Consider the following 27459-nt stretch of genomic DNA (forward strand, 5'->3'; position numbering starts at 1 on the left):
GTGCGTGAGTGACTGTGTGAGTGTGTGTATATGTGTGCGTGAGTGACTGTGTGTGTATGTGTGTGTGAATGTGTGTGTGAATGTGTGTGTATGTATGTGTGAGTGTGTGTGAATGTGTGTGTGAGTGTGCGTGTGTGAGTGTGTGAGTGACTGTGTGTGTGAATGCGTGTGTGAGTGCGCGTGTGTGTGTGCGTATGAGTGTGTGTGCGTGTGTGAGTGTGTGTGTATGAGTGCGTGTGTGTGCGTGTGCGTGTGTGAGTGTGTGTATGAGTGCGTGTGTGAGTGTGTGTGAGTGCGTGTGTGAGTGTGTGTATGTGAGTGTGTGTGTATGTGAGTGTGTGAGTGTGTAAATGTGAATGTGTGAGTGTGTGAGTGTGTGTGTGTGCGCGCGCCCCGGAGGAGAAGACGAGACAGAGACGCGTCAGACTCGACGGAAATGGAAAAGCCAGAGACACACAGGGACAGCCACGGAGAAACGGACAGCAAGGAGGGACGGGAGGTATCGGTGTGAGAAAGAAGACAGCGCGAGAAAGGTGGGGAGACAGAAAAGGAAAACCGAGTGAAAGGAACAATTGGAGAGGATCTGGAAAGGACGGGACGGGAGAGAGCCGAGGGCAGAGCTAGACGAGCGCGCTGGCCCCGGCCGCGCCGAGCTCCCGCGGGCGCCGCGGGACAGCGGGAGCCGGGCTGGGGCCTGGGAGGGGCCGCCGCGGACCTAGAAGAGCCGGGTTCCCCCTCGCCCCGCCCTGCTGCTTCATATTCAGGGAGACAGCCAATGGGGGGCGAGGACGGCGCCAGAGGGGCGCGGCCTCCGCGGGCCCCACCCAGGGAGCGGTCGCCGACGGGGTCAGCGCTGAGGCAGATAGCGGATCCCCGCGCGGAGCGGGGGGCGGCGCGAAGTGGGCGGGCCCAAAAGTTTCCTGCCCAACTTTCGCTGCCTCCTTCCTCCGCCCGCGCGCTCTGCGGCCGCAGTCGGGGGGAGGCGGCGGCGGCGGCGGCGGCGGCGGCGGCTGCGGGCAGCGCGCGGGGCGCAGGGCGCGGGGCGCGGGGCGATAGCCGTCGGGGCTCCGGCGGCGGGCAGTGGGCGCAGGCTCCCCGGTGCCCGCCCCTCCGCTGGAGGTGGGGGGCGCGAGCGGGCTGCCGGGGAGGGGCCGGCACCGCCGCCGCAAAATGAGCCTGCTGTCGGCCATCGACACGAGCGCCTCGGTGTACCAGCCGGCCCAGCTGCTCAACTGGGTCTACCTGTCGCTGCAGGACACGCACCAGGCGAGCGCCTTCGATGCCTTCCGGCCCGAGCCGCCCGCCGGCGCTGCGCCCCCGGAGCTGGCCTTCGGCAAGGGCCGCCCGGAGCAGCTGGGCTCGCCCCTGCACTCCAGCTATCTCAACAGCTTCTTCCAGCTGCAGCGCGGAGAGGTGGGTGCCCCTACGCGCCCCCGCCCTCCGGCCACCGAGCGGGGCCCTTTCCTATCTGCCCCGCTCCCCCTGGCCTGGCCCGGCTCCGTATTGCCCGGCCCTGCTTGGCTTCGCTCGGCTCAGCTCTGCCAAACTCGCTGCCCGAAGTCCCCGGGGCGCCGGGAGCGCGTCACCTCCCGGCAGAGCCCAGCCGGGAGCTGCTCGGGCGCGGGCGGGGCTCTCCCGCCCCCTTTCCCAGCCCCGGGCGCGCGGCTCGAAGGGGCCTGGGGGGGCGGGGGGAGCGGCTGGGAGGGGGCTCCGGATTCTCTCCAGACAGCCCGGGCGCGGCCGGGGCGGGGAGCCTCTTGCAGCCCTAACCCCATCCGCGTCTTGGCCACCGCTAGCTGGGACCCAGAGTGAAGATTCCGCTCCGAGCTCCTCTGGAGGGGCCTCAAATCTTTTTCTCTCTCGACCTCGGTGGTTTTTCGACCCGAAGGGCACCCTGGGGAGCGGTGACTCGCCCAGAGGGCTTTTCCTGCTGTTCCCACACTGGGACCCCCAGATACCTCCTCCAGCTGCTCGCCCTCCCCCAGCCGCATAGGAAGTGGTTTTTGAGGGCTTGACCCCACAGACTGCGCTGTCCCCCGCCCTCCCAGCCTGGAAGGAAATGAAAGGGAAATCCTCTTGAGGTCTTGGGAGGGGGGCTAGTAGGGGGAGAGGCTCCAGCTGCCAGCGCCTTCTCCAGAAACCTGGGCCGGCTGCTTGCAAAGTCTGCTCTTGGGTGGATTCAGTTACAACGTCGGAGGGGCAGTGCATCTTCCCCAGCTAGATAAACACACAGATTGCCAGCAACTCCCAGCCCTTGTGAGGGTCTTAGGAGGCTTCCTATATACTACTCCTCTCTACTGGCCCCCCTCCCCCACCCCCACTTACCCCTGCTTCGTCTGGGAACTGCAGACACCCTCTGTGGCCTTCACTCACTCCCCTCTAGCAGCTCTCTCTGTAAAAGTCAGGAGGAGGGGGTGAGGGAGAGAGGGGTGAGGGAGAGGACACACAGGAGGGTCATTTTCCTTCTAGACTTGAGCACACCCGTTAGCTTTAGGAGAGCCAGAGGCCTGAACGTTTGTGGGAGAGAAGGCCTGTGTAGGCACCAGTGCACTCGGGATGAACAGTGAGACAGAGGGTCGCCCTTTCTGGCCCCATCATGCGTTCAACTCTGCCGTTACCGACTAGGGGAGACAAGGCCATGTAAAATGCTGGCCTCGGGGCTAGAGGTGGGTCAGCACCAGGCAGGCCGAGAGGACTGGTTGACCTGTGTTGGGCTGGTTGGGCACAGTTGAAGGAGAGGAGCGTGGAGAGGCAGCCTTTGGTGCCAGGAGAAAGAATTTGTATGCCAGAGCTCTTTGTAAATTGTAAAGCACTCTCCACACGAGGAATTATTCTTGGCTGGGAATCTTTCTTTCTTGTAAGAGACTTTGCTGCCTCTTCAGGGAACTGCCTTCAGGGATCAGTGACTTTGGGGGACGGTTTGTGGGGTCTGTCTTCAGTGCTTGGGTCATCTGTTACCAAACATTTGTTGAGCTCTGTGTGGGCCCCTGGGGATTCATTCACAGGCTCAGGGGCTCAGATTAGAAGACAGGACGATACAGGGCGAATGGTTTCATGATATCATGGGGGTCCTGTGGAAGCCCTAAGGGAGGAGGATGACTGCGACCCGCAGGCCAAGTGGGGGTCACTAATCAGCCCCTACTAGCCTTCCTCTGCCCCCACCCTGTGGTGGCCTTGTTCCCCATAGGTGAGTCTTTGCTGAGAGGGCCCTGGGAGTTTTTGGCCATCAGGAGTCCCCTGTGGGAGGAAGACGGTGGAAATTTCTGGCATCCAGGATCCCAGCTGGGTCTCAGTGAGACCTGCTTACTGTCACTTCACTGCTGCTTACCTCAGTTTCTCCACGATGAGGCACATTCCTTTGCTGGGGCCCAAAAAGTCTCATGACCTGACTTTGGGGGAATGCCCCGGTCTCCAGGCCTCAGTGCACCCATCTGTTAAATGTAGTCTCTGCTGTTCCTTAGGATGGTGTGTGTGGGCTCTGAGAGTTGCACAAACAGGAGAGGATGTGCCTACAGATGGGCTGGGTTAGGGGATGTAACAGGAGCTCCCCTGTGCTCCTAGGCCAGTGGCTTCCTTGGACGGGCTTGCCTGCTGACTCCAGAAGGCTTTCCTGGCTTCGGGCTCACTCACTCTCACCTCCCAACCGCTTCGCCTCCTAAACCTTCTTGGAGCCCCAGCTGTGCTCCTGGGGACAGGCCTTTCCTGCATCCAGGACTTAGCTGGTGACCTAATGTAGCTCCAAAATAGCAACGAGCTGAGAAGGCAAGAAAAAATACTCCCCACCTGAATGCTACCAAGGGGCTGGTTGGAGAGGAAGCAGGTCGTGTGTGGGCCAGAGGGGACTCTACGAAGGAACCCAGGGACACAGGAGCGTCGCCATTCTGTGTGAGGCCTGGCAGGCCCGGTGGCAGTGCCTGCGAATGTGACTTGCATGCTGACCGCTGACCACGGCCTGTCTTCGCCAGTCTCTGTGCCAAGAGCCCACCCCCTCCTGCACCACCCTCAGGCTGCTCCCACCACAATAGCAAAACACCATGAATGCAGCTGGGATTTGGGCGGGGAGGGGGGGTTGAGGATATGGGGGCACAGAAGCCCATTGTGCCCCTGGAACCTCAGCTCTGGAAGCTGAAGATAAGCCAAGGGTTCTGAGTGGAACACTGGCCCTGGAAGGAAAGAGAGGGAGAGAGATGGCAGAGTTCATGGGCAAGTGCAGGAGCAAGCACCAGGAGGTGACTTGGATGCTTGGCAGGGCTCCTCAGCTTCTCAGCTTGTGGTGAGGGTGCCAGGCCAAAGCAGGCACAGGCCCTTTGTGCAGTCTTTTTAAAAGGCACCTGGGTCTAGAAACTGGGCCCTATGAACCCCGTTTCAAGTCATGATCTGTGACAACAACTATATGTCTTTGGAGAGAGACTCCTGAGTCCCTTGGCTTAGCACCATCACTCTCTCCAGGTACCCAAGGAAGGCAGCTCTTAGTGGGAGTGGGGGCTGGGAGTCGTGGAGTCTCCTCTGCCAAGTTTTGTTTGGAATTTAAATTCACAGCAGTGTGTGTCCTGTAGGATTCCACTTTGAGAAAAGTAGAGTTACCACCTTGTTGAGCATTAGCTCTTATGCCCCTCAGAGGGATGCCCAGAGACCCTCCTGGGTAGTCCCTGTACCTGTTCAAGGGAAGGTGTGGCTGTGCCACTCCAGGTCAGATTAGAGCAGCCATTTTCTTTCCCTCTTCCTCCAGGGACAGGAGTGGCTTGAAGATATGGCAAAGTGATGCTTTGTGGGGTTGAGGGAAGCGCTTTGGGGGTCAAATGCATTTGGAAAACATAGCATACTGTCCCTCCCTTGGAGAAACACAATGCCCTCTAGCACAGTAAAGGCTCTGAGAAGTCTTGCAGCACAAAACCTATTAACCTTTCTTCAATCCAACATTTTCTGTACCTATTTGGAGCACATTTTTGGCACACAACACCTACCAGTGTTTGTTGGAACATCTCCAAGCCCAGGAGACATTCCATGGAGGCAGACCTCTCCCTTGTTGGATAGTTCTAACCCTTAGGAGGCTCCTCCTGGAGCTGTGAACCCAGGGGCCATCCCCAGGTCTTCTGTAGCACTGAAGACCCCTCTTTACCACTCTGGCCTGCCCCTGGGAGATTTGAGAACAGCAGCAAACATGTCACAAGGCTTAACAGATAGGGCTTCAGCAATTCTTCATAGACAGGGCTCTTCGAACCTTAGGAGGAGCGACTGTGGGGCCTGTTTTAAAACGGCCCCAGGTCTGGCCCTGGCCAGTGTGGCTCAGTTGGTTGAGTGTAGTTCCATGCACCAAGAGGTTGCCAGGTCAGTTCCAGGTCTGGGCACATGCCCAGGTTTCAGGCTCAATCCCCAGAAGTATGTGGGAGGCAGCCGATCAATGTTTCTCTCTCATCAGTGTTTCTCTCTCTCACTCTTTTCCTTCCTCTCTCTCTAAAAATCAATAAAAACATATTCTTTAAAATAACTAACTAACTAAATAAATAAAGGGCCCCAGGTCTTGACAGCCTTCTCAAGGTTTTGTTGTGTCTCTTGTGCCTATCCACAGCTATCGATGAGCCAGGGGGTCACATGCCCAGTGTGGATGTGTAGAACAAAGCCACATACCTGTGTGAGGATGGGAGTTTGCCTCACTGGCACTAAGAGTGGGCTTCAGGAGCTGAATTTGTTCCCAGCAGCCTTTGCGGCCTGTGTGAGTGGGGTGGGGGTGCAGGCCCAGGTTCTGGGAGGAATGACCGCTCCAGCCCAGCCAGGGCTCCCTTTGGCACCGTTCCCCCCTCCCCTCCAGAAGCTGAGCTCTGACTCAAGCAAGGAGGACTGTCATCCAAGGGCCTGTTGGCTGAGGTGGCCCGACCCTCCCTCCATCAAATTAAGTTAAATGAGTGGGCCTAGCCCCAGAAAGGAGACCACACCTCAGGGACCTTTTGCGTCAGGTGGGATTGAGGAAAGCAAGCAGCATTAGTAATTACTAATTAGCAGTGGCAGAGAGCCAGGTGCTGTCAGCACCAAGCGGAGGGCCCTGCGGAGAAGATGCCCTTGAGTAGCAGCCCCTTACTCTTGGGTAGTGCTTTCATCTTGGCCTCTCTTTCTTCAAAGCTCCCATTTACAGACGAGGAAACAGGCCTGGCTAGTCCCCCAGTGAGTCGGTGGCAGAGCTAGATCTAGAACTCCTCTGTATTCCAGCTGCAGTTGTCTCTGTGGCTCATTCTGCTGGTCTCTGGGTTGGCTCGCACCTGGGTTATTCTGTGGGCCCCAGTTCTTCTGATGTTTCGTCCCTGATCCTAGATCTTTTGGGGAATGGTGGCATTGGTCATGGGCACTGGGTTTCCTGTGTGCCCCTGCTCCGGCCATTCTCCAGAAACCCAGCATGGACTCCATGGGATGTGAATCCAAGGGCAGCCTGGCTTGGGAGAGGCGGAGGAGACGGGCACTGAGTACTTCCCATACTTTTGTCTCCTCATAGCCTGTATGTAGCATCCCCATTGTCCAGATGGGGAAACTAAGGCTCTTCAAGAGTAGTATGAGCCTGGCTAGGCGTGGTTCAGAGGTTGAGCATTGACCTAGGATCCAGGAGATCACGGTTCGATTCCCGGTCAGGGCACATGCCCGGGTTGTGGGCTTGATCCCCAGTTGGGGGCTTGTAGGAGGCAGCTGATCAATGATGCCTCTCTCATCATTGATGTTTCTATCTCCTTCTTTTTTCCTCTCTCTCTGAAATCAATAAAGATGTATTTTTTTAAAAAAAGAGGAGTATGAAACAGGAAATTGGTGGCAGACCCAAGGCTCCAGCCTAGGTCTCAGGATGCTTGGTGTGTGTGTGTGTGTGTGTGTGTGTGTGCGCGCGCACGCGTGTGGTGGTGGTAGTGTATAATCTTTTATTCTGCCCTCCTCTGGCCATACTGGTCTACTTTGAGGTTTCTGAAAACATCAGGCAGTCCCACTCCTCAAAGCTTTTGCACTTGCTATCGCTTCTACCTAAAATGCAATTCCCTGCCCTTGTACAACTGAGACCCCAAATTACTTCTTTGTGGCACAAGCCCCTTCTCTGAGAGGCTTTACAAGGCTGTCATGAAGAGCACACCTCCACTAGCTTCTCTGTCCCTCCAGTTTCTGGACGTGACAGAAGAGTCATATGTGTGTTTGGTAAAGCATGTCTTACCAGTTGGTCTTGCCATGAAATATGCACTATATGTGTCTATCTCCATAGCCCTGTTGTTAGCACTCCGAGAGTAGGCATCTTCGCTTTTTCCACTTTGCAGTCCTAGCATCCTATGCTTAGTCAGTGCCCAGGACATACTAGGTGCTCAGTTAACGTTTACTGGGTGGATGCGTGGGAGCTGAACCTTCTCTTTTCCTGCTCCAGACTTGTGACTGTGTGAACACTCTCCTCAGTTTCTTAGCCTCTTGTTTTATCTCACAGAAGGAATGTTTACGGAATCCTGATTAATTGGAAAGAGGTGACTTGGGGGATGGTGAAGCCTTGTCCCTAGAGCAGTTGCAGCAGAAACTTAGGTATGCTAATGATTCCTGGCCTTCTTTGGTTGTGGACCTCTGACAATCTGAATCTCTCCTTACCACAGTGCACAGAGCACAGCACACACGCACACACATGGCTGTGCATGATTTCAAGGGGATCATGACACCCTCATGTCAACAATGGAGTCCTAAACTAGGCCCCCTGCTATCGAGGCTGCAAGCCTCAGTGATACCGCAGACTGAAGAAATATTAGGGTCCCTTCTAGTTCTCAGATTCTGACTCATGCCTTCTGCTTTTATTCAGTGACTACTTTCTAGAAGCAAGAGGCAGCCTGGTCCCCAACGCTGAAGCTCTAGCTGGGCAGGGGCTTATGGCTGTGAAACGTGAGCACCTGTCACGTGATTGCTGACTTGGGCGGGAGTAGGAGGAGCTGAGTGTGAGAGGGTCTCCCCTGTACCCCCTGTGCCTGGTCCTGCTGCCACTGCTCCTCCATCTCCTACCAGAAAGAACAAGGACTGCTTATTTAAATTAGAATGTCTCATTGAGCACTGGCTGTGTTTGGAGAATTGTGCTTTGCACGTCCTGGGAGAATGGACCTCCAGGAGGCAACGGTGCCCTTGGAGGTCCTGGGTGAAGGGTTGCCTGGGTGAAGCCGCCAGCTCTGCCACCTTCCTGACCTATAGGTCAGCTCTGGACCGTGGAAACCAACGGGAGCAGGGCCGGGGTCTGCCCACCGCTAGGGAAACCTTCCTCCAGGTGGGGCTTCATTTCCCCGTTGGTCAGCTCCTTGCCTTCACAGCGGTTGTCTCCCCCTCTCCCGGAGCCCAGCCCACGCCCGCCTCTGCTGGTGTGTACAGGGTGGGTGCGTGCCTGCATGCGTGCGCTTGACTCTGGGGCTGGAGCCCCAGATAAACACTAAGGGTAGAAGAAGTGCAGATCCCTTGGAGAAGGGATGGAGTCATTTGTGAGATGAATGGTTTCTTGTCTCAAAGAGAGAAATGTGGGCGTGTATGTGTGTGCAAGTGTGCGTGTGTGCATGCGTGGGCATGTGTCCATGTGGGGGATAGAGGGGAAACTTGGGATATGAAAGCAGTTGTTCAGCTGGTGAAAGAACCCCCACATAGCTGGGGACTGGCATTGGAGGTCCCCCCCACCCGGGTCCATCTCAGCCTGCGGGGCAGGGCTCATTATCTGCTTCTGCCAGGCCCCCTCGGACACTGCCTTTCTCATCCCCTTGCCCACCTCCATGCCCTTCCCTGCAGGGGCTGCTCCCGTGTCCACCAGCAGTCGCTGTCTCTGTTCTGCACTGGTCTCTTCTCTAGTCTGGTCTTGGAACTTCTGCCTACCTGCCCTAATTCTGGCCTGCCCCCCACCTACCATGCCCTCTTGCTGTACTGGTGCAGGGGGTGGTGGGGACAGGAGGGGCCTAGCTTGGCAGGCTGAGTCAGTGCTGGAACCTCTGCCTCTCTACCCCAAATCCCTCAGCAGAACCACCAACCCCAGGGCCCAGATCCCTCACGTAGCCCAGAAAAGTGGGTGCCTCATCTTGCCAGTGCTGAGGGGCTTGGCAATATGATGTCATGGGGCCCCTGTGCCAGAGTGGTTCGCACCTGGCGCTTTGCTCTGGCGCCCCTCCCTGGAGGGGAAGCCAAGCCTTGGAGGCCCTGGGTGGCTGACGTAGAACAGGCCAACAGACCTGGATGCCCGAGTCTCCTCAGCCACGTGCTTGGGCCAGTTGCTCAGCCTCTCAGAGCCTCAGTTTCCAGTTCCATAAAATAATGCCGAAGACTAAGAGAGGGAAAGGATCTAGTCAAGTATGTGACACAAATAGGATCAGAATAAATGTTAGTGTCTTCCCATCTGACTTTCCCCAGCAGCCAAGCCGGAACCTTCGAGAAGTTCCAGCAATGGGTAGGAGTCTGACACTGTCTTCCAGATGTGTGAGGATCCCACACTTCCTGCTGGCTGCTTGGGTCACTGCCCTAGGGAGGAAGGACAGGTGATTTTTCTCCCAGGCTGGTGATTTGGGCCTAGATGGCCCAGAGGCTTCCACCCATCACACTCGGGGGCTGCTCCTGACCAGTCCCCAGAGCAGCTGAATCTAGGGTGAGATCGCCCTCCGACTTAGTCCACAGGAACTCGGGGACCTCAACCCAAATCCTTCAAGGTGTTAAGGCATCTGTCTGCTTCTGTCAGGTGGGACTCCCAGGCCCTCCCCTGCCTGTGATGATCTGTACCCGGGGCCATCCCAGGTGTAAGGAGCAGTCGAACAGTCTGGGCTCTGGAGTGACAGGGGTCACAGAATCTTTGCCTTCAGGGATGTCCAGCTTTGTGGAAACGTGAGGAGGCGACGTCTTGCAAAGAGATCAGAGAAAGACTTCAGGCTCCTTCAGGCAAGGGCAGGGAAGTCATGGGGTGGCCCCACCCCACCTATAGCATTGAGGGACAGGGCTATATGGCAGGAATGCCCAGCAGGCCCCTGGAGGAAGCTGGGGCCTCTGGCCAGTGAGGCCTCAGGAGCACCTGAATCTGGGCTTTTCACACTGTCCCGCGGAGTCCAAGGCCTGAATAAGAGGAAGGGGTGGTTTCGAGGCCCCACCACTAGAAATAGAACCACATCAGGAGTCAGGTTCCAGAGGAGGTTTGGATAGGCCTCCCGGGGGTGGACAGCAAGTGCAGGACTAGAGGTAGAAAAGCAGTTGCTCCTTGGGACGCAGAGAGGAGCAGCCCGGCTGCTGCAGAGTTAGGGGCTGACCACAGGGAGTTGCTGCCCAGCCTGCCCTTGGTGCCATCTACTTGCTGGGCTCTGGGGGTATCTGTCAGTTCCTGCGTGTCCGACCTTAAGAAAGTAGGGCTGCAGGATCATCAAGTTTGCGTATCTTTCCTGCTCCATTTTACTTTTTGCCCATGGGACACCCAAGAGGTCAGGCCCAGCCCTGCATGCAGACGGGAGGAAGTTGTGGGTGTCCTGGCCTCTGCTCCATCCAGTCGCCACAGGCCTGGGAACATCTGAGAGTCCGACTCGCCTTTCACCTCCATGGCCCCAGCTCCTTCTCCAACTTCTTTAGAGAGGAAGCAGCTTGCTGCCCCACCCACTCTTTGTGACACTGGCCCTTAGGCCTGACTGTGTGCCCTGGTCTGTGCCCCTGGTCCTCTGGGTCTCAGCTTCTCCATCTGTGAGAGTGAGGTTGTATCCATTTGCCACTCTGTCCTTCCATCTCTAAGGTGACATCATCTTAAACTGGGCTGGAGCAGCCGTGAGGCACAGGCTGGAGCACTGCGGAGGTGGGAGAAGCAGTGAGGAGAGGAGCCCTGGCCTCGCCGTCTGACTAGGAGCTGCTTTTGTGACAGGGGCTAAGTGTGGCCCCCGAGAGGTGTCGAGCTGCCAGGGAGAGGGCAGCCTGCTCAGAGGCCCGGGTGCGCGGGGATACCAGCGGGGCTGTGCGCAGGGGAGCGGGGCCGCCTGATGAGGGAAGGGTTTTCAGGGTGTAATTAGTGCACTTTCTGGCACCCACCAAGCTTCCCCTTCCTCTCCACGATTTGCTGCCAAAACGGTCCTGATTCCTGTGGACTTGCTTAAATCTCATCCAGAAAAGAAAAGGGAAAGAAAGAAAAGGGGGGAAAAGAGGGTTGTTATTTGTGAAATTGCATTTCCCAGCCATGAGGGTGAGTCATGCATTTGGAGCTTCAAATCTTGTGTTTGGATGAACTTTTCTCGGGGAGGCTGGGGCCATGCTGCCCTCCCTCAGGCCAGCGGGGTGGGGAGAGGCCGAGAGTCAGTCTAAGGAGAGACGTTGACCATCAGAAGGTCCAGGTGCTCCGCCAAGTGGGCTGGGCTCTTTGTACCTGAACTGCCTGGGGGAGCTTTAAAAATTCAGATTAGAGCGGTGGTGGGAGAGGGAAAGTTAGTGTTTAATGGGAACAGAGCTTCCATTTGGGAAGATGAAAAATTTCTAGAGATAGATGGTGGTGATGGTTGCATATGATAAGGGTGTACTCAATGCCACTGAACTATACACTTAAAAATTACTAAAATGACAGATTTTATATATGTATAGTTTTCCACAATAAAAAGTGCAGATTCCAGGTCCTCAGTCCAAGGTGGCTGCATTGGTAGGTTTTAAGTGGGGCCCAGAAAACTGTATTTGTTAAAAGTTTCCCAGATCATTCAGTACAGGTTGGAACATGCTCGTTTAATCTGTACAACAGGGACAATGGCTATCTTAATATGTGTTCAGTTTTTAGGGCCTGGTACATAGTAGGTGCTCAGTTATTACCTAATCCCATTTCCATTAAACCCCTCCCATGCCCCTAAGGTTACTCAGTATTGGCTCCCACACATCCAGGGATGGGGGACCCTCTGCCTCCCAGGATGGACCACCCCATCTTGGGCCATCTGAAAGCTGGAGAATTGCGCTCAGACCGAATGCGGGTTTGTGTGGCATCTTCCACTGGTCCTGGGTGTCATGGAGGCACTGGGCAGTGGTAGAGCAGAGAGGTGATTGAGAGCCTTCTCAGTTGCTGGAGGCGGCCGACTGTGTGTTTGGCCTGGGCTGCCCTGGGCACGTCTGGGTCTTTCCTTCCAGATCCTAGTCTCCAGTCCAAACCTACATGAGAGGGAGCAAGGGGCTGGCCCAGAGTCACATAGCAGGGTGTCCAGGGGGTCAAGAAGAGTGTTGGAACCCAGATGGTAAGGGCTGTGTCCTCTAGAAGGGGCGCACCAGACCTCCAGAGATGGAACAAGTAGGGAGGCTGACGTAGATGTGTAAGGGGTGGGATCTGTCCTGGGTGTGTGTGTGTGTGGGGGGGGGTGCCTGATCTCCTGGGGCCAGCTCTTAGCTCACCTCCATCCCCTTCTCACACTGAGGGGACACAGAAAGGACTGCCCCACCCTGAGCCTTTGTCTGCCCTGTCTTTGTAAGGGTTCCTGAGGCAACTTCCTCTCAGGGGCTCTCCTTGCCCATCAGCCTGGGGACTCCCAAGAAAAAGGCCATGTCTCTTCATTAGACCCAAGGCTCCCCAAGGCCTGCAGTTCACTCCTGGAGTTCTTGGGCACCTGAGCTGGGGTCGGGATGCCCAAGCCCATGCCCAGGCATGACATAGACCCACCCCCTGAGGGAGCTGCCTCTTTCCAGCCTTGGCCTTGCCCCAGGAAAGGGAGCCCATGGCCTCACCGCAGGCCCCACCTTCACTAAATTCCAGCGTGCCTGGCCACGGAGCCTGTGACTCCTATAAATAGAGGGTGTATACACCGGGAGGGGGCCTGGGCCACGTCTGCTTTGAAGCCAGGCGAGACATCTGGTTCCTGTCAACTGGAGGTGGGAGAGGTGAGAAAGGTGGGAGAGGTGGGCCACTTCCTCCCTGGGTCCCCAGAGAGCTGGCTGGGCCGGGCCGAGGGCTCCCCAGAGGGTCTGCACAGGTCTCACGCTTCCAGAGACCCGGGAAAGCGCTGACTCAGCCTGCTCCCTGCATCGACATCCCCTTCTTTGCAAGTGGAGGAAACTGAGTCAGCTCAGAGATCAGTGACTTGTCTCCAGTCACTCCCCCAGTGAGTGGCAGAGCCCCTAACCTCACAGGTGGTTTTTTGCTGGACCTGCTTATCTCCTGGCAGAGTCTGAAGAACTAATGACAGTAATAATCGGCATCACCCTCATCACCATCTCTGGAGCGGCTCCTAAGTGCCAGGCAGATGAGAGCTATACACCTGTGACTTCGCATTAGTCTTATAGAAACCCTAGGAGATAGAGCTTATTATGCCCATTTTCCAGATGGGGCCACTGCGGCCCAGAGTGGTTAACTGACTTGCCCATGGACACACAGGTACAGTTAGGATTTGAGCTCAGGCTTCAGGAAGCCAGAGCCCACGGGCAGCTGCAGCTTCATTATGAATTCATGCGTGTGTGTGTGCCCATGGACATTTCCCCAAGGTTATGGCTGCGAATGAGTGTGTCCAGGCCTTCTGGAGCCCTCACAGCCTCTGTCCCCACAGGCACTGAGCAGCAGCGTGTACAAAAGCGCCTCGCCTTATGGCTCCCTCAACAACATCGCCGACGGCCTCAGCTCCCTCACCGAGCACTTCTCGGACCTGACCCTCACCTCCGAGACCCGAAAGCCCAGCAAGAGGCCCCCGCCCAACTACCTGTGCCACCTGTGCTTCAACAAAGGACACTACATCAAGGACTGCCCCCAGGTAAGGCAGCCTGGCCCAGGTGGGGCTCGTGGGCCCCCTGCTGACCTGCTGACCTGTGGACCAGCTTCTATGGATCAGGCAGGTGCAGCAGCTCCCCCCACCATCCCCTTCCATGAACAAGTGGCCCTGTGGCCCTCTCCGGTCTCCACCTTTTTGTCCCCTCTGGTATTTCTGAGTTAGGCCTGGCTGATGTGAAAGGACAGAGGCCCAGCTTGGAATTGCACTGGTTAGGCAGCAATCTGGGTGGGGGAACCCAAAATGAGGTTCTGGACTTTCAAGTCCCTCCCCTGTTACAGTGTGGCGGGTGAGGCGGGACGGGGGCCAGCAGCCTCCTCACAGGTCTCCCCCGAGACCCCATCTCTTCACACTCACAGGGTAGGAATGTGGGCTCTGGGCCAGGAATCCAGATGTGCGCCCCCTCCCCCAGACCCACCTCTGCCTCCTCTGCGCCAGGCTTCCTCGGCCTGCTGCCTGGAGGGAGGAGGGGGCTCTGGAGGGAGGGGTGACTGCCCGACTCTGCCCCCAGGATGGCGCTGGCGAAGGCACTGTGGGGCTGGGGAGGAAAGGAGACCAGGAGATGGAGGGTCTCTCGCCGAATGCTTCGCTGACAGGGCGGGGCTCCTGGGGCAGACCCCTCTCTTGAGGTGAGCCCAGGCTCTCTGACAGATGCGGCTTTGGAATCCTGGGGAGAGAGGTCAACAGTCATTTTAAATACAGTCTGAGATTATCAGTGATTTTTCCCTATTATTTTTTCATATTTTCCAGTGTTTTTATGATGTGGTACTACTTTATTTTGTGTATGTCATGGAAATGGAATCCTGTAAACTCAGAAAACCCATGTTGTCTCACCCTCCAGATGTTGGAAGCTGAGGGCATGGCTGGGTGGGGCTGGGTCCCTCCAGGACCCGTGGGAGCTGAGATGTGCTCCTTGCTCACCACTCCCCGCACAACTGGCAGTGCCACGCTTCTGTCCTGGCTGTTAAAGTACAGCCAGGCATGGCCGAGTCAGTGTTGCCTGGGAACCTGTGGAAATACAGACTCTCAGGCACTCCCCAGAGCTGCATTTTAGTAAGACCCCCACCCGGGTGATTCATGTACACCAGTGAGCTTCGCCCCCTGTGCCCCGGGCAGGGGAGGCCCTCCCTAGTTCCTGAGTAGGGGGAGTTGACCCACTGGTGAATGTCCTCCAAATCCACCCTCCAGTGAGCCCTGTCTACCCCTCAATATGTAGTCAGCAGGGACCTTGGGCACGAGAAATCTCAGCAGAAGGTGAGGCCTCACCCTCCAGGGGTTCTCTGAAAAGGGCAAGGGCAAGCAAGCAACGAAAGACCTGGCTAGTCTTCAGAGTTATGTCCATGGCCCACCCATGGACAGGACCCCTTGTGTCCTCCCCAGCTGAGCCCCCAGCAGAGGGGTTCTCTGCTCTCAGTCATTCGCAGCAGCATCTCTAAAACTTTCCTCCACCCTCTCCCGCTTGCAGCCTGGGAGGGGGCAGAGCAGGACTTAGCCCCATGGAAGGACACAGGCACTGTGATGAGTGCTTCCCAAGCATTACTTCATTCAGTGCTCACAGCTACCCGATGGGTAAAGTGCTCGTATTAGCCTCATGTTATGTGATGCTTTGTGTGAGTCAAGAACTACAGAGGAACGTTGAGCAGGAGGATCCAGGATTTTACCCCCTCCCCCCAGGCAGGTGACAGTCAGACACCGGGGCTCCGAGGAGGTGTGCTCACCGAATGGGGCTGGCAGGTTGATGGGAGAAGGGTGGCAGATCCTCCCACAACATGACCAGTATCCCAAGGCAATGGGTGGCGAGCCAGAGGTGGGCTGGGGAAGGGGCGTGTGAGTATGTCTGCACCCACTGCCCTCTCTCCAGACAGGGCCTGAGCTTTTCTAATGTGGGCAGAGGGTCCCTGCCCTCAGTGCCTCCCACTTTCCAGCGCAGGGCTGACTCTGCTTCTTCCTTCATGTGGATTATACAGCATGTTCACTTATCTTGTGCAGGGCTCTTAACGCTCTGGCAGAAATAGGAGTAATAACCCCACTTTACAGCTGAAGAAACAGAGTCTCAGAGAGGTGAAGTGTGAGGAGAGGGCAGACGAATATGAGTGCCCAGGTGTTGGGACCTCCATGCTCTTTGCCTCCCTGAGTACCCATGCCACTCCAAGTGAGACCCCCATGGCCTGTGGAGCCTCAGTTTCTCCCTTGAATGGGCAGAGGCCCTGTTCTGGTCTCATCACAAACCTGATTCTATCTGGGACTCTTGCAGACCCAAGTATCTCCCTCCACCCTTCACGAGAGGTGGGGGAAGGGGGGGCGACAAAGGCGCAAAACATCAATTTCATCATCTGTAAAATGAAGCTAATGACACTAACTCATAGGATTGTGAGGGTCCAATGAAACAGTGCATGGAAAGTGCTTAGCACAGTGCCTTGCACACGGTGGGCACTCAATAAATGTTGGCTAGCATTATTTTTTCCTCCTTTGGGTCACAATGGAGAGTGTACCCTCCTGGCAAGGTCCTAGGCATGTTGGCAGGAATTTGATTGGGTGGTCACCACCCCTCACCTGACCACAAGCTCAGGGGCAGTGCTGGGCTAGATTTAGCTCTGTACCCCTTGCTGTCTGACCTCCATGCCAGCCCGAGACCACACACAGCAGGTGCTCAGTGCGTCTCCCTGAAGGAAGGAACACGTGAACAAGTCTTTTAAAAGGCCTGGAAAACTTTGCTCAAATGAAATATTTAAATATATAATATTTAAAAGTGGAATGCTTATTTTGGTAATAGCTTTAATGAGATATAATTTACTTACCATATAATTTAATCGTTTAAAGTGTACAATTCAATTACAGAACATTTCATCACCTAAAAAGAAACCTCACACTCTTTAGCTGTCACCCTCCTATTCCCCAGCCCCTAGGCAACCACTAATCTACTTTCTGTCTCCATAGATTTCCCTATTCTAGATATTTCATATAAATAGAATCATATAATAGGTGGTCTTCGTGCCCTAGGTTCTTTAGCTTAACGTATTGTTTTCAAGTTTTATTCATGTAGTATCGTTTATTGGTTCCATGATATGGGAGGTATTCCATCCTGTCTATTTTCTGGAAGATTGTGTGAAGAATTGATACTAATTCTTTTTTAAATGTTTGGTGAAATTCATCTGTGAAAGCATCTCAGCTTAGGCATTTTTTTAGGGGGGGGATTTTTAAAATTACTAGTTCAATCTCTTTACTCATTGCAGGTCTAATCAGATTTTCTATTTCTTCTGGAGTCAGTTTCTGACTTTCTAGGAATTTGTCCATTTCATCTGTTATCTAATTTGTTGGCATACAGTCGTTCATAATATTCTATTATAATTCTTTTTATTTCTGTAAGCCTGGTATAAATGTCCCCCTCTTTCATTTCTGATTCTTATAATTTGAGTCTTTTCTCTTTTTTACCTTAGCCAATCTAGCTATAAAGTTTTGTCAGTTTTGTCGAACTTTTCAAAGGACAGACTTTGGGTTTAGTTACTTTCCTCTATTATTTTTCTATTTCCTATTTCATTGCTTTCCAGTCTAATCATTTAAAAATTGTGGCAGCCCAGCCGGGCGTGGCTCAGCGGTTGAGGGTCGAACCAGGATCCAGGCGATCGGGGTTCGATTCCTGGTCAGGGCACAGGCCCGGGTTGCGGGCTCCATCCCCAGTGGGGGGCGTGCAGGAGGCAGCCGATCAATGACTCTGTCATCATTGATGTTTCTATCTCTCTCTCTCTCCCTCTCCCTTCCTCTCTCTGAAATCAATAAAGATATATTTAAAAATAAAATAAATAAAATATAATAAAATAAAATAAAATAATATTGTGGCAAAATATATAACATAAAATTTACCATCTTAACCATTTTTAAATGTATAGTTCAGTGGCAATAAGTACATTCACATTGTTGTACCAGCATCACTGCCATCCATCCACAGAACTCGTTTGTATCTTGCAAAACTGAAAGTCTGCTCCCATTAAGCAGTAATTCCCTTTCTTTCTCTCCCTTCTCCCCTGCATCATTTTACTTTCTGTCTCTGTGAATTTCACTACTCTAGGAACCTCTTATACATGGAATCATACAGCATTTGTCCTTTTGTAACCGACTTATTTCACTTATAATATCTCCAAGCTTCATTCACACTGTAGCATGTGACAGGATTTCCTTCCCTTTTTTTTAAACCTTCACCCGAAGATATGTTTTTATTGATTTCAGAGAGAAGCAGGGAGGGAGAGAGAGAGAGGGAGAGAAACATCGATTGGTTGCCTCCCGTATGCACCCCGATGGGGGATCAAACCCGCAACCTAGGTATGTGCCCTACGGGGAATCAAACCCACAACCATTGGGTGCACGGGACAGTGTTCAAACTGATTGAGCCACCAGGGTACGACTGGGGCAATTTCCTTCCTTTTTAAAGGCTGAATAATATTCGTGTGTGTGTGTGTGTGTGTGTGTGTGTGTGTGTGTGTGTGTGTGTGTGATTACCATGTTTTGCTTACGCATTTATTCATCAATGAGCAACTGGATTGCTTCCACCCTTTGGCTTGCGAATAATGCTGCACGTGAACATGGGTGTACAAATATTCTTCTGAGTCCTTGCTTTTAGCTCTTTGCTCTAATCTTTAGTATTTCCTTCCTTCAGCTTGTTTTGAATTTAGTTTTCTCTTCTTTCTCTAGTTTCTTGAAGTGGAAGGTTGGGTTACTGAATTTATATCTGTCTTCTATGTGTATGTCCAGCACATCATGGCTCAGGGTGCCTTCACTATCACATTGATGAGATGCCGTCGAAAGGTAACCCGTTTGTGTCAGTTAGCCTATGGTAAAGCTGGTTTCCTTAAAGTCGCAGAGCCTCCCAGTGGTGTTAAGTGTGGACTTACTGTAGATATTTACAACTATACATTTTCCTCTGAGTGCATCCCGTTAGTTTCAGTATGTTGGATCTTCATTTTAACTTATCACGGGTATTTTTTTAAACCCCTTTTTCTTCTTCGACCCACTAGTTATTTAGGAGTGTGTTGTTTAATATCCACATATTTATGAGTTTCCCAGATATCTTTTTTTTTTTAATGATTTCTAATTTTATTCTGTTGTGGCCACAGAACATACTTTATATTATTTCAGTGCTTCTAACTTTATTGTGGATTGTCTCATAGCCTAGCGTGTGGGCTTTCCTAGAGAAGGAGATGCACTTGAGATGTAGTCTGCTGTTGGTGGGCAGAGTGCCCTATAGATGTCTGTTAGGTCTGTTTGGTTTATAGTATTGTTCATATCTTCTGAATCCTTGTTGATCATGTCTTTTGTCATTATAGTAAGTAGGGGTACTGAAATCTCTATTATTGTTTAAGTGACTATATTTTCTTCAATTCTGTCACTTTTTGCTGCATGGATATTGGTGCTCTGTTATTAGGTACATCTATGTTTATAATTGTATTTCCATGATTGATCCTTTTTATCATTATAAAATGTCCTCTTTATCTCTAGTAACATTTTGTCTGATAATAGTTTAGCCAGCTTTTTTATGGGTGCTGTTTACATGACAGACTTTTTCTTTTTACTTTCAATCTGTTCAAATCTTTGAATCTAGAGTGTGTCTCCTGTAGATAACATACAGGTGGATCTTGGTTTACTTTTTTTTTTTTTAAATGTATCTTTATTGATTTCAGAGAGAGGAAGGGAGAGGGAGAGAGAGAGATAGGAACATTAATGATGAGAGAATCATTGATCGGCTGCAGCCCGCAACCCGGGCATGTGCCCTGACTGGGAATCGAACCCCGATCTCCTGGATCCTAGGTCGATGCTCAGCCGCTGAGCCACGCCCGGCCAGGCTTGGTTTACTTTTTATCCAACCTGACAATCTCTGCCTCTTTGGATTGTTTAATCCATTCACATTATTGATAATGCTATTTGTTAATGCTATTTTGATATACGCTATTATTGATATAGTTAGATTTGGGTCTGCTATTTTACGTTTGTTTTCTAAATTACTCGTGTATTTTCTCTTCTTCTATTCTTCCTTTACTACTTCCTTTTTCACTAAATGATAATTTTTAATGTAACATTTTAAAATCTTTAATGATTTTCTAAATTATATTCATTTATTTACTTATTTAAAAAAAACATATCTTTATTGATTTCAGAGAGAGAAAAGGAAGAGGAGCAAGAGATAGAAACATCAATGATGAAAGAGTCATTGATCGGCTGCCTAGCCCGCAACCCGGGCATGTGCCCTGACCGGGAATCCAACCCCAATCTCCTAGGTCAATGCTCAACCGCTGAGCCACTCCCAGCCGGGCTCTAAATTATTTTTTTAAAGCTATTTCCTTAGTGGTTGCTCCAGGACTTAACTTATCAGAGTCTGCTTCAGATGTACATTAACTTAACTCCAATGAGATATCGGACTGTTGCTCTAATATAGCTCTGGTCGTTTTTCCTTCTTTTTGCTGACATTATTGTTACACATATTATATCTATATATGTTACAAATTCAACAATACTTGTTATAACTATAATTTTATATCATTTTATATGTTTTAAAAACTGAAAGAAGGAAAGCATATATATATATATACATAGAGAGAGAGAGAAAGAGAGAGAGAAAGAGCGCGCACATGCTCTTTCCAAGTTATCCCCTGGAGTCATTTTCTTAGTCCAAGACAGATTTACACTCACCTGCCTCCCCTGTGCTATTATTGGCAAATATATTACATTTCTACATATTATAGGACAAATAGTATAATTATATGCTATTGTTTTATTTTTATTTTTTTGTTAATTTTCACCAGAGGATTTTTTCCATTGATTTTTTAGAGACAATAGAAGGGAGGCATGAAGAAGGGGAGAGAGAGAGAAACATTGGTGTAAGAGAGACATATCAATTGGTTGCCTCCTACACATGCCCCGACCAGGGCCAAGGGATCAAACGTGCAACCCAGGTACATGCCCTTGACTGGAAATTGAACCTGAGACCCTTTGGTGTGCAGGCTGATGCTCTATCCACTGAGCCATACTGACCAGGGCCATATTGTTTTATACAATTGCCTTTTACATCAGCCAAGAGAAGCAGCAAAAGGAAATATTTATTTACAGTATTTTATATTACATAATCCCCTTATCAGTGCTTCTGGGTTGTTTTTTTTCATGTGTATTTGCATTCCTGTTTGGGTCACTTGCTTTCTGCCTAAAGAAACTTCCTTTAGTATTTCTTGAAAGGTTGGTGTGCTAGCAATGAAATCTCTGTTTTCATTTATCTGGGAATGTCTTTATCTCACTTTTATTTTAAAGATAGCTTTGCTGGGTATAGAATTCTTGGCTGACAGCTTTTATTTTTCTTTGAGTACATTGAATATGTTATCTTACTGCCCTTTGACCTCCATTGTTTCTGATGAGAAGTCAGTTGTTAATATCATTGGAATTCCATTGTAAATGTTGTGTCATTTTTCTCTTGATGCTTTCAAGATTTCCTCCTTGTTTTAGCCTTCAGCAGTTTTACTATGATGTCTTCATTTGTGGGTCTCTTCATAGTTATCCTACTTGGAGTCTCTGGAGGTGTTTAGATGTGTTAATTAAAGTTTTTCATCATATTTGGAAAGTTTTCAGCCATTATTTCTTTGAATATTTTTTCTGCTCCTTTCTCCTCTCCTGTGGAATGATTTTTAAATGGTTTAAATGCCTTTAAAATTTTAAATGGTCTAACTGGGTGTGGAATGTGCAGAACCCTAAGCCAGCCCTGTCTCACTCCTGGAGCTGTTCACGCAGCCCCTGGGCTCTGAGGAAGGCAGCAGTGAAAGTGCTGTTCAAGCATTCACTGCCAGTCACCCAGGTGGTACAACACAGGAACTAGGGGATGGAAACCTATTTTTTTTTCCAACCTTAAGGGTAAGATAGAGGTATCCAGAGCTCAGTTCATCAGAATACTGGGGCCTCTTATAGATCCCTGGGTCATTCTGGGGGGATTAGGTTCTGTAGGAGGACCGGGAGACCCTGAAGCAGAGATGGAAGGTGCTGGAGACTGGTTTCAAATTTTACAGAAGGGCAGCCCCTCTTGTGGGATGAGGCTGTGCCTAGACCAGGGTCTGTATCCAGCCAATGTCAGGACGGCTCAAGAAGTCTAGTGAGCCAAGAATGTCTACCATTCAGTTCTTAAAAATCCTGTCTCTACTGCTGTCTGCACACAGTATTTCCAGGCCTCTAGTTCAAGGGTAATAATAACATTAACAACAATAATAGTTTCTAAGCATTAAGTTTACCGTTGAGTTTAATGTGTGATATGCATTAGCTCATTTAATTCTTTCAAAAACTATCAGTCGATTGCCAGATGATAAAACTGAGGCTCAGAGAAGTTAAGTGACTTGCTTAAAGTCACACAGCTAGTGAACAGCAAAGCTGGAATTGGAACTTGGATCTTCCTGATTCCAGAGCCCTTGGTTTTCAATTTAGGTTCTACTATCTGCCTTTGCATCCAAATTTGGCTCTTCGCTACCATTCTCAGAAAGTCAGAGTTTTTAAAAAAGATAGGTTGCTGGAAATAAAGAGGGGCAAGAACAATGTGGGCAGACACCATACTAGGCCAAGTCGGTGTGTCCAAAAGATTCCACCGGTCCTTCCACCACTGGTCCAGCCCTAGGGTGTCTGCTGTCCCAGTGTAGTCAAGGAGGCCAGGGGTGGTTTGGGGCTTCCCACTGTAGTGGCTACAGAAATCCCAGGTGGCTGTAGGAGAGTCATGGTTGCTATTTGTTGGGCCTTCCTGCCTGGGCATCTCATGTTGGCCTCTGCACACCAATGTGGCAGGACCCTGAAGACCTGCTCAGCAGTACCTTGCTCTCAGCCAGCTGCACGTGCCTGAATAAGTATGTGGGTTTGTGGTGAGGACTTGGCTCAGTGTCACATCTGGCCCAGGACACACAGTCTATCTAGGGCACAGCCAGGCCCAGAACTCACTACAGTCCCTCCAACCCTTCCTGAGCTCCTACTGTGTGCCAGGCCTAGGCTAGATAAGGCCCTCCCCCTAACCACAGTGGGTCAGACAGAAACACCGTTGGCCATTCAGGGTGCTCAGGGCTACAGTTGATGACTGCAGTGAGAAATCAGCTTTACCTGGGCTTCAGGAGACGCCTCAGAGAGGGGGAGTCTGGGCCTGGGGCGGGGAAGGCTTCGTGTATATAATGGGGGAATTGTAGGCCCTTGGTGACAGCTGGCCCTCTGGGTGCCTGAGGGGAGGAGCAGGAGGTGTGGCCACAGCAGGTGGTGAAGGGCCTGTGTGCCAGGCTGCACAAACTTGGACTTTATCTAGAGGGAAGGGAAAAAGCCATCCAAGGGTTTTAGGTGACATGCTCAGATTGGCACTTTGAAAGATCACACACACACAAAAGATCACACTAGTGGCAGGTTAGAGGCCGGGCTGGAGGAGGCAAGACTGCAGACAAAAACAGTCCAGGAACCTGGATAGAGGGTAAAACCAGATACAGGGAAGAAGTGAGCAAAGGTTGGAGGTGAGGGGACAAATTCTGGACACTATGAGAATGTAGCATCTGTGGGGCATGGTGACCATGAGGGGGAAAGGGATGAGGTGTCGAGGAGAGCTACCGGATTTCTGAGGTGGCCACCTGGGCAAGTGGGGTGCTACTAACTGGGATACAAATATACCTGCCTGGAAAGATAGGCTCTCCTCCATTTATTCACTCAGCGAGTTTTTATTGAACACCTGTTAGGGGCCCACATCTAAGGATGCCACAGTGAACAGACCAGGAAAGGTGCCTGCTCTCCTGGAGCTTACCTTCTAGTTGGTGAAGTCAGACAATAAGCACAGTTAAGAAGACAAGGAGACAGCAGGTAGCAAGAAGCGTGCTGCAGAGTCTGAGGGCTTTCACAGGGAACTCGGCTGGCTTCTCAGGACAAACAGCAGGCCCATGTTATTTTAGGGGCCCGCAAAAATGTTTTAATGTTTACTTATTTTAAAGCCAGAAGAAAAGAATAAGTATAATAATAATAGATCCAACCTGTCTTTATACCAATGCAGTCATAAAACATCATTCTGAACAACTTTTTATGGAGGAACCGGCCCACAGGAGTCACACGGTGGCCCTGAAGGATATCCTCAGGCTGCTTTAGGTTGGGTGGCCACCTTGGGCCTCTCTGTTGATAGGATGTGGAAACCCCAGATTTTACTTTCCATCTAAAGGTCAGATAGGGTTCAGGGTCCAACATAGGACCCTGATCTTAGTGAAAGGATATCTTACTGAGGTCAAACGAAATGGCTTCAAATTTATAACCCAAAGACTAGAGTTCAAGTTCCAGCTCTGCTATTTACCTGCTGTGCAACCTCAAGCCATTAAACCTCTCTGGGCCACCTTTTCCCATCTCCAAAATGTATGTGTGATTTGGGGTCAGCGCAGGGCTTCCTGCCCTGATGGCCCACTCAGCACCTCTGTAGGAAGAGACTGGGATGTGGATGGGACAGTACCTCCCTTCATGGCGGTCAGGCCCAGCCACACCCAGCCTGGCAGCCATCCATCAGGCGCTGAGCTGAGAGCAGAAATTCTCTGAGCCTTCAGCCTCCACCCCCCCAAGACATCTGTAGGGGGCTGGTTACTCCTTTGAAGGAGGTTTGAGGGGTGTTGTCACCTGTGCCTCCCGCGTCAGCTGAGGACGAGGCACTGGGAGGGGTCTGGGGAGGGCCTGCACCCAGGGGAGCTGCCATTCCTGAGTCAGCATGCCCAGGGCCGTTAATGGAATCCAGATGTCAGACAGAAAACAATCGTCACCCCCACCCATCTGGCAGCTCCGGTTTCTTGGAGATTGCAAAAGAAGAGAAATAGAGCAGGGAAAGAATCAAATTCTAGAACAGCTGAAACCTTAGAGGAGGGATGTGAATAGTTTCAGAGTCCTGCTGGGGGAAGGGCAGGAGGCGAGGGGAAAGCAGACCCCCTTTCCCTGACCCCGGTCTCTGTAACACTCTGGCCGCCCCTGCTCCCCAGGTGGGAGCAGGCTGGTCCCTGTGGAGTGGTATCCGACCCCCGCCTGGGGTTTCCCATCCCTCAGTCAGGTGCTGACCTCACTGCAGGCCTGGGCCTCATTGGGCCAGAGTGGCTGCAGCCTGGGGAGGTGACAGGCAGAGGCCTCTGAGGGTTTCCCCTGCAGAGCCTGGGCCAGGACCGCTGGTTGGTTCAGACCCACCAATGTACCGGTGGGACAACAGGTTTCCTCACAGCCCAGGGCCAGGACCACATGTGATGACAGATCAGTAGAGTGAGGAAGGGAAGGAGGTGGGGGAGGGAAGGCAGGAACGGGGGAGAAGAGGGAAGGGAGAGAGAGGACAAATGGCATCGTGCTATGATTCCGTGAGGGTGGGAAGGATTGGGCCCTCCTGTGGCCTCCCCGTGCAGGTGGCCGCCATCGCAGGGCCCTCCTCAGGAACCCGCTCGCTGGCTGAGGGGCCGCGCTTGGCACAGAACCTGGAATGTCGCGAGTGCTCAGAGAATGTGAGCCGGGATGGGTGTTGCCGCGATGGTGTGACTGCTGGCGTTGGCGAAGTCCCCAAACCAAAGGTTGTGGCCTTTCCGAGGCCCTCTCCTTGCGGTGCGGGGAGGTGAGCACAGCCCCTGAAGCCCCCTCCTGGGCTCAGCCCCCCTGCTCTGGCTCGGACTGACTGGGGCCTTTGGGATAATTAAACGTCTCTAGGTCTCAGTTTCCTCCTCTGTTCGATGAAGTGTAATAAACACCCACCTCATGGGACGTTGTGAGGACAAACTAGCTATTTTATTATTATTATTTTTTAATCCTAACCCAAGGACATGCCTATTGATTTGAGAGAGAGAAAGAGAGAGAGAGAAACATCGACGTGAGAGAAGCATCAATCAATTGACTCCCGCATGCACCCCAACCGGGAATCGAACCCGCAACCTTTTTTTGGTGTATGGGACAATGCTCCAGCAATGGAGCCACCGGCAGGGGAGAGTTATTATACATGAAGTGTTTAACAGAGAGCCTGGCATACGCACCCAGTGCTAGCTGCTGGGACTGTGTTAATGACTGTCATTATTGCGCCTCAGCTCAGCTGGTTTGAGAAGTTCCAGAGTTGCTTCAGGGGTGTGGGGGTCACCTGAGGGGGGCTCTGGTCCTCCATCCCACCCTCATCCCACAGAGGGGGTTACCATCGGGATGGGCTCAGGGAGGACATATGACAAGACTGTGCTTTCTCAGGAGCCTTCAGGTGGGGACAGGGGCAGACTCTGATGACTCTGGGTCACCCAGGTTGGCTTGAAGGGTGAGGAGGCAGGGACTGGGTCCTGGAAGCTTGGCTTGGTGCAGGGTGGGTGCCCCAGGAGGAGGGGTGGAGGGTCATGGCTGGAAGGTGCCCAGTGCCACCTGTGGGCTGTCAGCTCCCCTCTGGCCAGGCAGAGGGATGGACCTGCCAAGTGCTCACTCTGGCACAGACAAGTGAGAGCAGCTGCAGGAGGGTGGAGGGGCGGGGCACAGGGCATGGGAGCTCATGGGGCAGTCACTTCCCCAGACTAGCAGGAAAGAGTCCCAGAGAGCCACTTTCACATCCTCAGCTGCCAGTTCTCCTTTTGAATGGACCACAGATGGTGACTCAGGGCCCCCGTGTCCCTATACTTATTGGAGCCTCCAGGAATCTTGCCGTGTCCATTGGCTTCACCGTCTCAATCCTCTGCCCCTGGGCCCTGAGGGGCAGGGATGTTAGCAGAGCCTGGGGATAGGACCCATCCCTGGTTCCTGGACCACCTGCAGGGCTTGGGCTTAATAGCTACCTGATGTCACCTTCTCCTGGCAGCCTTCTGATTTCACCTGTCCTCAAGCTCAAAAGGATTGCCCTCCTCTGAACACCAGAAGAACCCCATTCACTCACTCACTCACTCACTCACTCACTCACTCACTCACTCCCCCTGTCCATGGCCTCCTATAGGCCATGCTCCTGACCTGAACCTCTCTCATGGCTTGTTTTTCTCTTGGAGCTCAGGGCGGTTCTGCAGGCCCTGCTCTGACTGGGTGGTTTTCTGCTCCCCTCAACCTCAGCGAGGACATGAGCACGCAGGGCAGTTGAGTCTCCCTGAGGTGGCCTCAGACCTCACTCGTGCCCTGTCCCACCTGTGTCCAGGTGTATGTTGCACACTTTCACCTAGACATCTGTGAAACGGTCTCACCACCTTGTGGGTGTTTGTGGGAAATGTGTGGGCAAAGCAGCGTATTCAGTGCTTGGTGGCCAAGAGCATTCAGGAAGTGGCAGATCTCTTGTTAATATACCTGCCAGGTTGCTGGGCCCTGAGCCCTATCTGCCCTCATTTGTAAAATGAGGATCAGGAGCTTGGCTTTGCAGGGTTGGTGTGAAGTAGGTAAGAATCAGCCTGGGACACCAGGGCACTGAAGCCTCTTCTTTCCTTTTCCCTGCCCACTCCCAGCCAAGAAGCTTACCTGCACACACAGGTGTACACACGCACCTGCGTGCACAACACACACACACCTGGGGCTCCCCGACCTCCCTGCCTTTGTTCATGCCATCCCCGCAGCCTGCAGTACCCTTCCCTAATCTTTTCCCTTCTTACCCCCCTTCTTCAGAGCCCAGCTGGAACCCCCACTCTCACCTCAGAATACCTTCCCTAGCCATCCCAGGCCCACGGGCTCTGCTCTCTGAGCCCCGCTGTTCATGACCAGCACCCCCATCCAGGACCTGGTTCTAAGGCCTTCAAGGCCTCTCACCTCTCCTGCCTCCCAATCTAGTCCCTAGAGGACA

The 27459-nt window shown here is 52.3% G+C and overlaps 1 protein-coding gene across 2 annotated transcripts in view; it reads left to right on the forward strand.

Moving 5' to 3' along the window:
• The first annotated feature begins 1150 nt into the window (after positions 1–1150).
• ZCCHC24 (zinc finger CCHC-type containing 24) overlaps positions 1151–27459 on the forward strand; it is a 59068-nt gene continuing 32759 nt past the window's right edge. For both annotated transcript variants that reach the window (XM_016195525.2, XM_016195526.2), the window contains exons 1-2: positions 1151–1413; positions 13488–13688. In XM_016195525.2, coding sequence (XP_016051011.1) covers positions 1171–1413; positions 13488–13688 — 444 coding nt within the window. In that variant the 5' untranslated portion in view covers positions 1151–1170. The remainder of the gene's footprint in view (positions 1414–13487; positions 13689–27459) is intronic.

This window comes from Miniopterus natalensis, chromosome 14 (genome assembly GCF_054644295.1).
Source record: "Miniopterus natalensis isolate mMinNat1 chromosome 14, mMinNat1.hap1, whole genome shotgun sequence".
Lineage (NCBI taxonomy): Eukaryota > Metazoa > Chordata > Mammalia > Chiroptera > Miniopteridae > Miniopterus > Miniopterus natalensis.